Raw genomic sequence first — 11,149 nt, forward strand, 5'->3', positions numbered from 1 at the left:
AAATTTGTATTTCAAAATACTTATACAAAAAGACTTTAGCAAAGAAGAACGAACCAGAGGGGCTTTGGTTGGTCTTTATAGTTGAACCAAACGCTCTGGTTGGTCGTGGTTTTTGAGCCAGAGGCTCTGGTTAGTAGAACCAGAGGCTCTGGTCATACATGAACTTTTTAATCTACTCTTTTATACTTCGGAAACCATTTCATTCATCCTCTGTACTTGATTTGGTAGTTATGGAAGTTGAACTTGAGAGGAGCTTTGGTTGGTATAACCAAAAGCTCTTGTTAAAGTAACCAGAGGGGCTCTAGTCTTGTTATTTGATGAAAATCTTTCTAAGTCTGGTTTTACAACCAGAGGTATGCTGGTTATTGCAAATGATGAAGTTATGTTCTCATTATATGAGAAGTTGATTTTAATAATGTTTTGATGATTTTCACTCTGCAATGACATGGAAAAAGGGATCTCACTAGACCTTCAGGTCTAACCCTCATTTTGTTTTAAATATGTATTGCATGAACAGCTGGATACAATGATAGTAAAGGAAAAGGGAAAATATAATTTGTTTCTCTATGTGCATAACTATTTGAAGATCAGCTTATGGATGTGTTTTGAAGTTGAATGTTATGTAGTACAAGAACATGTATTTTGGAATTTTTGAGTTGTGTATTTTGTATCTTAATTTCTTGTACTATGGATCTTAGTGGGATAATACATGTATTTCTTTGAATGAATCATGTGTAATATGCAATGTGAGATGTGGGGTGTTACACTTCAATTTCAACTCTTAATCGTTTAGCATGTTTATATATATAGTATAGATATAGGAGGAGGTTCTTCTGTTAACCCAATTTATAGTGTTAACTTTATGAATTTATCACAAACATTCATTTTGTAAATTAATGGATGACGTTTATGATGACAATTTTGTAATAACTCATAATATAATACGTTACCATCTAAGATGAACATATATGAACAAGGGTATTATAGGGGAAAAAAATCATAAAAGACATGGATGTTTTGTAACTGCCCATGTGTATATTAATGCTTTGTAACCGCCCTATGTGTATTAATTTTTGTCATGAATAACAAAATATCCATCATTATGAACATTAATATATACATGAACATCTCCCCTTCTATATGAACATGGGTTCACTCATGAACAATTATAAACAATGAACAATGTGTTTGAACGTTCATATATGTTCACATTTGTTATGTGCATCGCTTAGATATTCACATATGTTCATAAAAGTTCATTTGGTTGTTCTATCTTTTCATATGTTAACAGACAATGAACATTGTACACCTACGAAAAATATGTTTACTTACGTTAACAGACAGTGAACATTGTACACCTATGAAAAATATGTTTAATTTACTACCGAGTCTCATCCACCAATCACAAAATTATAAATATTATAATAAAATTATGTTACTCAACCCTTGACCAAATCATTAAAAATCTGGAAAATTAAGAACAATATTAAAAAGACAAAAATCATGGGATTTTATAATAATGCAACCTCCAATTAATGATATAGAAGTTATATAAAAAAAAATACACACATACCCTTAACATTAATATCTTGGATAATATTAGAATCTCACGCTAAAATGGATTGTTATTGGTCTAAAAAGTTCATAAAATTAATACTTTTTTAGGTTAACAAATTAACTAAACACACACTCACTCTATATATACATATGTTTGAACATTGTGGTTCATGTATCATACAAGAAAATATCAATTCGCTAAATATTTGTTATCATTATCACCCACGATCACAACATGGTCTTCTTGTCATGAATCTGAGCTCGTTTTTACTGATGGATCGCTGAAGTAGGCGGTGATGGCCTTCAACTTTCCATTTAGAAAGTTCTTCTCCACCTGAAACACATATCAAGATGAATCTAATATCATTCAACAAATTTGCAAAATATTGACTCAAAAGTGTTTTCACGAGAGATGAATCACGTGTGCACCACAAGCTCGTTGGCGTAGGTGAATAGAGCCAAAAAAACAATGTGAAGCCGTTAAAGTAGAAAGCATTAAGGTCCCATTTCGTTCGGTTTGTAGGATCGGGATAGCATTTGGAGGGGTTTGGAATTCAATTCCATTCTCTCTCCTCCAAATATGAAAAAGAAATTCTTCTCTCTCCTCTTTTCTCTATTTTGGAAAACGTTTTGGAGATTTTGTTGGAAAAAGAAAAACTCCATTCTCTCTATTTAGGATATTCTGTTGGAGATGCTCTAAGGTCTACATACATCTTACCTACCAGACCCTGCTTTCTAACGGGATATACCCTGTTGGTTTGGTTAAGTTGACACCCTATGGTTCATAGACATGACTTGTGTTGTATTTGAAGGCCAACTCCTCCAATCAAGCTAATCTCTCTTTCACTTGCAACCTTCCTTGCTCACAAATATACTTTTCCTAACTGATGCATTTAAAAACTACCTCATGACAGTGTTGTAAAAGCTTTTCCTCATCCGATACCACTCGAAACTTCTCTCAGAATCCTTATTTCACCTAATAATATTTGGTATCACTTATATACCAACTACATGATAGAATTTGAGTACTACAAACACAGAAATGGAAGAAGAATGTCAAAGGGTAAAGGGGGAAGACACGAAAAACAATGAAAAAATATATGAGAGGTGAAATGAGAGTGCTTCAACTTTATGGATTTCCATCAAATGGCCACAGGGTCATGTCTCCCTTCAATGTAAGTAAGGACCAAGGTTTAGATGACAACTTGAATGAACTTCACATAAATAACCCAATGAGCATGCATAGGTGTGTGTGTGGGGGTGAGAGAGAGAAAGAGAGAGAGAGAGAGAGAGAGAGAGAGAGAGCTATCGTCTAAAAACAATTTGTATCAACTTTACATAAATAACCCAATGAGAATGCATATTACATAAATAACCCAATGAGAATGCATATGCTTAGATGCCAACTTGTGACCCAAAAGCCCCTGGACCAGAAGGGAGGTAGAAGGGTGATCTCAAGTTATAAGACCACAAAAAGATCCAGCAAAGGAAAATAAACAACTGGCTATGATATCAAGTCTCAAGAAGCTAGTAAAGTACCTCAAGTGTCCATGGAGGATTAACAGAAAGAGACAGCTCCGCTAGTTGGTTGATGTCAACATTTCTTGGGAGAAACATTACAATTCTTGGAGCTATTCCTTTTGCCACATTGAAGAGAAATTGCCTGCAACAAGCCCACATTTAAAAGCATAAACCCCTATATGATAAAAATAAATAGCTGAAAGTGATAGTCGTATAGGTTAAGAAACCGAACCCATCATGTGGCTTGAGCATGGTATTGATGTCAAAGTTTATTGCTTTAGCATATTCAGGTCCTCCCCATGGTGGAGACAAGAAGACAGTATCTGCCTGCAGGTAATATATGTTACATATGAATATGCAGATGCCTTGAGAAGATTTAAAAATCAATATCAAAAGAATGTCATCAAATTCAGATCTAACAGAAAACACACTAGAATAAAATCAGGTTTATAAGAAGTATCCTAATGAACTGCTTTATAGGACTTAAATTTATAGAACCAAAAAATTATGCGTCCTATGTAAAGCGTCATGATAAGTTTATACAATGCTTTTGGACATCCTATAACCTTATTGCAACGCTTTACATAGGATGCACAATTGTTTGGTCTTATAAACATAAGTCCTATAAAGCAGTCTATTATGACACTTGGACATTTTTGTCGTCCTATAAATTGGATTTCGTTGTAGTGACATCTTGAAGATAACTGCAGTCATGTAATTCTTATGTTCCCTCACATCACAAAGAAGGGAAAAAATAGAGGGAAGAGAGAATGGAGATGCAACAGAATTTTGCATTTATCAATCATGAGCATAAGAATTAAATGGCTGCAGGTATAAATATTTCTATTGCAAAATTATGTACCTTAAGGGTCATTGACCTAGCAGTACGGGGTATCCAGATTACCGATAAAGCCTTAGCCTCTTAGGAGGTCAAGGGTTCAAACCTCATCAAAAGTGAAAAGTGCGTGCAAATATTTGTTGTACATAAATATTATATCCTTCAATACCTTCAACTTTTGGGCCAAATTGAAGCAGTCGCCTCTTATGAATTCTATGAGATCTTCGACTCCATAAATGGTTGCATTATGTTGTGCATACTCGATCTTCTTTGGATCAATATCGATTGCGATAATGTGGGCGCTTCTGGAATGAAGTTAACAGATATATTAAATTATTAATTACATTAGCAGAAATAAATCATAAAACACTGAATTTATTACAGAAAGTTTCATGGGGTCACATACAAAGAGGCAACATGATAAACCTTTACCCACCGCACCAACAGGACATCAAGCCCTCCTCCAGGTTATGACAAGGTCAAACACAAATAATATGCCCATGTCAGGCTGGTCATATGAAGAAAAGCCAATCATGCTGCCATAGTATTTTCTGGATTATCATGGATACTTCTTTAGAACAAATGCCCACCGATAATCCGAAACATGAATGACCTCATGTGCATAGATGGTTATAGTCTTTTTAGCTCCATAACCTTTATTTTGATTACCCTTTCATGGTTCATTTAGGTATATTTTTTTTTCAACCATCGCAAGTCTCATCAACTTCTAAGTTAAAAATTGCTCCATCCCACAAAAAGATTTGCAATGCTTCACTTGGCAAAAAATTTAACAAAAGTCTCCGACTACTAATTAAATGCCTAAAATGTACCTCAATAAGACAAAATTGATAAAACATATTGATGATAATCCTCGTTGTTAGTGTCTTCAAACGACTGCTAATAACAAATAAGTAAATTAGGAAAGGAACGCTTCCAAAAAATGTTACATTTCCTTGAGACAAATAGTGTTGCATCTCTTTAGAGACGGAGGGAGTACTTTTTTGACATCCATAGTCAAATTTTGGGAACAAGTGATCACAAACAACCGCAGAGCATCAAAATTCAACTTAAAAGGCTTTTAGTAATCTAATAATGTAATGACAATGCTTACCTGAATGCAAATTGGATGGCATTCCCACCAACTCCAGTAAAACAGTCAGCAATGACGCCACTGCCACAACGGAAAGCGTGATGCTTTGCAATGCACTCTGGAGTCACAGAAAACCAACCTTCTTCATCCATTTGCATACCCTTGTCATATTTAGAGAAAAGTATGTATCTTTGATGCCAATACTTGCTAATAATTGGAGAAAACTCATCCATTAACACCTCGAACGGAAGCTCTGGAAAGTAAAAAGCGTCAATCAAGAGCTATGAAACTATTACATAGAAAGAGGAAGCAACACTTATATCATAACACTACCTATAAAACAAAAATACATTTTAATCTATCATCCACCATAGAATGTAATGACCAATTAACAGAGAATATATATACATACAAAGCAACCAAATTAGTGACAGCGGTAAACATCAGTGCAACCAAGCAAAAGATTGGTTCTTCATTGTAATTTGACAGTAGCAGCAGATACGTCCGTCAAGGTTGTCCGGTAGACAGAGGCGATGTCAGAAAAACGGCGGTGGCAACAGAGATGTGGCTGAAAGGAGCCAAAATCTGGTAGAAATAATGAGCCCGATGCATGCTGAAAATAGCAGCCAAACGAATAAATGGAATAGGGTTTTAAGCCATTGAGTAAGGTCTGCATACAATACATCCTACCGTTCTTTGTGGGGTTCACTGGGTTCGTTTGATTTGGTATCAATGAGTTCACCGACTATGAGGGTCTGGTAGTCGGTGATGAAGAAGATGGCACAAGGGCAATGTCGTGCTACCGATCTAATACCACGAAGCTTTTGAACGATTTAATGTTCTACTATTGATTGATACAGAAAACATGCATGCTTTATATATACATACTTCCATACAATTTGATTAGAAAACCATCTCCTATAAATAATAACATTAACATATAGTAAATTAATTGAGTTTCCTAGTTTCGTAACATCTATAAATTAAGAACTTAATTCCTAACTTTGTGGTAAATTCCCTCAATTTAAAGTTAGTTCATATGCCTGTGATTGATTCCCCAAATGCGAGTACGCATGGCTGAGTTGTCCCAAAGCTCATCGGTTGTATGATAACAACATGTAATTGGAGCTTATGTCCCATTGAATTCACTAACCACTTCTGAGTTCTCAGCATCTCAGAAGATATGGCTGAGATCACCAAGTGCAGGTTCCTCCTTTTCTCCGATCAGGTAACCCATCTCACCCTTACCACCAATATACATGCCCACAGATTGAGATCAATGCAAGAAGTGTTCCCCTTTCAACTTCATGGTAGTGATTTGAGTTTTAAACTTCTGACATGGTTGTGCACTACTGCTGCAGTATTGTGGCTGATGAAGAATAGGGTTGGGGAAGAATAAGGGATGGCCAAATATGTCTGCAGGAATTAGGGTTCCTGCTCCAATACCATCTCAAAATAATAGGTAATTCTTGTGTGTATTGATATTTGAGAAGGCGAAGGATCGTGTGAGGAGACTTAAGGTGAGAAGCGTAAGAAGGGATCTGGACCGTTGATCACCTTTAATCTCAAACTCACCCATGAATCGCGCTTGATACAGGGATTGATCTGGTGCATCCCAGTGCATCTCATCCTAATGTGTATCCAAGGGTAGAGATCCCTTCTTCCGCTTCTCACCTTAACTCTCCTTCTCACCGGAACCCAACCCTATTTGAGAAATATTACTATATGTATAAGAGTATAAGGTACTAAGAATGGAAGGAATCCTAAAATTAGAAACAAGAAGATATGACAGCCTAGAGAGTTATAGTCTAATGACAACTATACACGACTTGATTTAGAAAACTAAATAACATCATATCTACCTCTTACCGAGAGACTGGCAACACTATTATACAGATACAGATATATTTCTATAGACTTTAAACAGAAACAGGGAGTCCAGAGCAGTTCACATCAGAATTTCAATTAGACGGAGATTTGGGGTTGGTTACCACTATAAAGATAGAAATTAGAATTTTCTAAGATAAGTAATTCCAGAACACTATAATGATTGGATCTTTAAGCTACAGAAACCATGGGTATAGACATTTTCTTCATTTTGTCCCCTTCCTTAATCTACTTCAAAAGTCAATTAGGACTTTCATCCTGGGATCGGGATGGGGACAGTAATACAAAATCTTATAATTGAACAAGATCACATATGTCCATGCAGGACTTCAGTAACAAACCTTTATTGTCAGCAGATAATCTCCTGCGTGCCCTTGTCCGTTTCACTTTCTTTTTTCTTTTGCTGGGGACAGCATCAAGCTCCATATCCAACTTCTCTGGCAAGAAATACATATTTCCACCATGCTCTTTACAAGTCGAAAGCCCATCGCATGCATCATGAGATAAAGTAGTTGGTGGCCTACGATCACATGGAGTGGTCAAGAAATGTGAGTTTTTCTTTCCAAGGAAATTTCAAGCCTTAATGTATGGTAACATCTATTCCTGTAAGGCATTAGACATATATCAGTAAAACCATCTTGTTGTTCATGCAGATATCAAGGAAAACAGCACCATTAAACACAACACTACCCAAAATTTGGAAGCGTATGTTCATGAGCCACCTATGGCCAACAGATAAGATAATGGTTATGGACAGTAAGAATACCTGCTTGGCGAATGCAGCATATCTGGTGAGTCAAATAAAGAGCTTCCCTCTGAACTTCGATTCACCTCAAGGGGTTCATTTGGATGTACGTCAGAGCTACTTACGATGGATGTAGTAGTAACGTTGTCAAAACTGTTAACAGCAAGCTCAAGCCCTATGCGGTATTCATCATGGAGCTTCCCTGAAGTAACATCACTGCTCAATTCATCAGATAAAGCAATATCATGTTGCAGAACACCCAAATTTTGCTCTTTGCTATAACTTCTATTAGCATCAGCGTTGTTATCCATTTCAGATGAAGTAAGAAGCATCTCGTTTGACTCATTTGATACATAAACAAAATCTAGGTGTTCCATGCCTGCAGGCGGTTCCCATGTCGACTCCTGAGTTCTACTATTGTAATAGTAATTTCTTTCGTAGTATTGATCCCAATAGGTCATCCAATCTCCAATTTCATCATTATTTCCACTATGAACTGCATCACAGTTATTAGTGAAAGCAGAATGTAAAACCACATCAGATTCCTGAGGCCTCTCAAAATTTACTTTACTGCAGAACTCCTGAGCTTCAGACCTCTGAATAGCCACCAAAGGATCTCCCAATCTCTCTTCTAATGACCCATTCTTTGAATGTTCCCTGTTATCATTAACAGCGTGTATGTCACTAAGAGTTCCATGGTCTACATGTTCAGGAGTAGCTTCCAGTTGCATGTCATCACTTATGAGAACAGTACTATTTACAGAGCCTTGGTCATAAGATAACTGAACCTTGGACATTTGATCACCAGAACTATGTTTCACATCATGACTAAGACAAACAGCATCAGTTACAGTTGTTGAGCATTCCCCTTCTCCACAACATGCTTGCAACTCACCATCACCAACTGCTATGCCACAGTATGATGATTCACTATGGCCCAGCATCGACATAGAATATGATAAACTGCTCAAATTATCATGGACAATGGCAGGAGATGCAATCTCACTCGTGCTCACTTGAATTGTATCAGAGACTTCATCTGTGGCTTCTTCATGGGTATGCAAAACTTTCTTCTGGGCATCTTTCCTCTTTCCTCTGACCTTTCCATTCCGCTTCTGAAAACCAGGTTTAGTTTTATTGACGAAATAAATAGCATTTAGAATTCACAAGGAAGAAATACTGAAATCCAACAGGATACACAACTCCACCTCCCTTTTTACAGATGTTATACCCTCCCTTCTTAATAGAAGTTAGTAATTAACCCGTAGCATGTTAAGGAGCTAACTAATTACAAATAAAATAAGAACATCAAGAAATTAAATTAAACAAAAATATTGCCAGAATAACTAAATCAGTATGTCTGCTAATGACCATCAACTTAAAATTTCATTCGGGTTTTATGAATGCCTTCCAGTTAAAGAAATGTGATTGCATGGTCTTCTTTATAGTCGAACAGCCGACCAAATTGTAACAAAGGAAACAAAAGATCATTCTAAAAAGACATAAATTAAATGATGTATCAACAAGAAACAGAAAAACAGCAAAAAAGTTATACCTTACCTCCTTGTTTGTGCAGAACGAAAGAGGAAGTCCAAGTTCATCCATCTGCCTAGACAATTGGGTATCAACAGGTAAAGAACAACTATCTGAAACACAAAACCAAAGAAACAATCATCAGATCCCATTTTCTAAAAACACGATATGCATATACACCAAAACATTATATCACAAACAAACCCTTGCTTAAGAGTCTCCAACCACAAAAATTCATGATAGTGATTTCAATGTATGCAAATGCACATACCTTTCTGGCTGACATCATCCTTTAGTGTTTTCTGCATCACAAAACTGTATGTGAGGATAATATCAAGAAGAGAAAAGAAAGCTGAAACATCGCAGCATCATACATGATCTATCCAACCACTTCAATCTTCTCTGGTGCATTTTTGGACTTTGGTGTTGAATTGTGTTTGGATCATGGAGTTGATAATCCAAATATTCTTTAGTTTTTTATTATGCAAGTTTAGTACTCATTAAGTCCAAGTGCATCTAATATAGGGAGCACAGATGGGTGTTCTTGTCCAGCCACTGGCCTTCTAGACCTGCAAAAGGGAACACATGTGGAGGAAATATCCCTCATCGACTATAGAAACCTAAGCACCATACCCATTTGCTACCACTAGACCAGTCCGCTGCAGGGATGCAATGATGTTATGTTTCAAGGCTTTGGTTCAATGTATCAACATGTCACCAAAGGACCTGTGTGGTTGTTTAGTTTAGTCGATCTTTAAATCGTTCCTGTCTCTGTGAGAATAATCCAAATTGGTTTCCCAAATACACGAAGCTTATGAAGACAAAATGTGAGATCCTCTCTTAAGTCTAAAAAACCGATACTTGTCCAAATAACTACCACTCAAAACCATTGGTATCTTTAAATCATCTTAGCAATTAAAAGTATATTTCAACATAAAAATGTTGGTGTCAAATTTGAAATAAATTCTTTAAGTTCAATATTCAAGAATTATCATGTTTTGACATGTAAACGTAGGATTAAATGATGAAAAAACTTACAGTGCACTCCAGAGAAGTTGAACCATACGGTATCCCCGAAGCAAGATCGACCCTGTAACAACCCAAAAAAAATTAGGCATAATTTAGATACAAGCAAAGCTTCACCATATATTGAAAAACATATAAATACAAAATACCCAATCAAATTCTTTAAGTAACAAAAAGTTAAACCATACCAGAAGTGGACTTGAGTGAGCTTAAAGAGGGAGCCAAGTGCTTTGATTGCAGGAGAATCTTCAAGTTCGCCTTTATCATCGCCATCTTCCATGAGTCAGAGAAGAAAAGAGAACAGATAGGATGATTGATATGTACTGGGTAAAAACTGAACTGAATTAGGGCAAGGAATTGAACTTGGATGTGATTTGAGCACAAGAAACAGCAACCGATCAATGGTTCGAAACCTTCTTGGCCTCACTTCACGTAAAACCTCGTTAAAACCCTAACATTAACAAAGGGGGAAACCCAATTTTTGATTTGAATTCAAGAGAAAGACAGTGTTGAATGAAAACTTGTAATAAAAGAGACACAAGCCGACCTTAGCTCAGTTGGTAGAGCGGAGGACTGTAGTTGGTTAATTGCTGATATCCTTAGGTCACTGGTTCGAATCCGGTAGGTCGGATTTTTGCACCAAATATAATTTTCTTTTAAAAACTTGATGATAAAAAGTTAACACCACTTTTATTAAAATAATTTAATACTTATTTATACTATATATAAATCATTTGACAAAAACTTTTAAAAATCATTTTTTATGCATGGAGTACTGTATATTAATACATATTACTTAAAATTCTAGATTACAAGTAATTATGCATAAGTACAATTTATTAAAGTTTCATGTTTGGATTTGTGTAACTAACTGCGGATAAACATAATTAAATAGAGGATAAATATCTCATTTTAAAATATAAAAAATCTAAAATATAATTAGAATAATTAT

General features: G+C 35.9%; 1 protein-coding gene and 1 non-coding gene across 11 annotated transcripts; one reads left to right on the top strand and one right to left on the bottom strand.

The window, feature by feature from the left end:
• Positions 1–1,674: 1,674 nt before the first annotated feature.
• Positions 1,675–10,628, bottom strand: LOC112510264 (trimethylguanosine synthase). Of its 10 annotated transcripts, XM_025115617.1 has the most exons (14): positions 10,538–10,596; positions 10,386–10,455; positions 10,210–10,261; positions 9,546–9,740; positions 9,443–9,473; positions 9,199–9,284; positions 8,655–8,753; positions 7,660–8,568; positions 7,235–7,413; positions 5,028–5,259; positions 4,086–4,221; positions 3,311–3,405; positions 3,097–3,220; positions 1,675–1,891 (listed from the first exon to the last, which is right to left on the bottom strand). In XM_025115617.1, the coding sequence occupies exons 5-14, from the start codon at positions 9,458–9,460 to the stop codon at positions 1,805–1,807; spliced, it is 1,965 nt and encodes a 654-aa protein (XP_024971385.1). In that variant the 5' UTR covers positions 9,461–9,473; positions 9,546–9,740; positions 10,210–10,261; positions 10,386–10,455; positions 10,538–10,596; the 3' UTR covers positions 1,675–1,804. The 10 variants fall into 10 exon arrangements, with proteins under 10 accessions (XP_024971385.1, XP_024971384.1, XP_024971383.1 ...); XM_025115616.1 differs by having other exon boundaries at positions 9,443–9,740; XM_025115615.1 differs by lacking the exon at positions 9,546–9,740 and having other exon boundaries at positions 10,386–10,628.
• Positions 10,629–10,739: 111 nt separating this feature from the next.
• Positions 10,740–10,828, top strand: TRNAY-GUA. The gene is given in 2 exon segments: positions 10,740–10,776; positions 10,793–10,828. It is a non-coding gene; the product is annotated as a tRNA-Tyr (tRNA).
• The last annotated feature ends 321 nt before the right edge of the window (positions 10,829–11,149 follow it).

Source organism: Cynara cardunculus (genome assembly GCF_001531365.2).
Source record: "Cynara cardunculus var. scolymus isolate 2C chromosome LG 3, CcrdV1, whole genome shotgun sequence".
NCBI classification, from domain to species: Eukaryota; Viridiplantae; Streptophyta; class Magnoliopsida; order Asterales; family Asteraceae; genus Cynara; species Cynara cardunculus.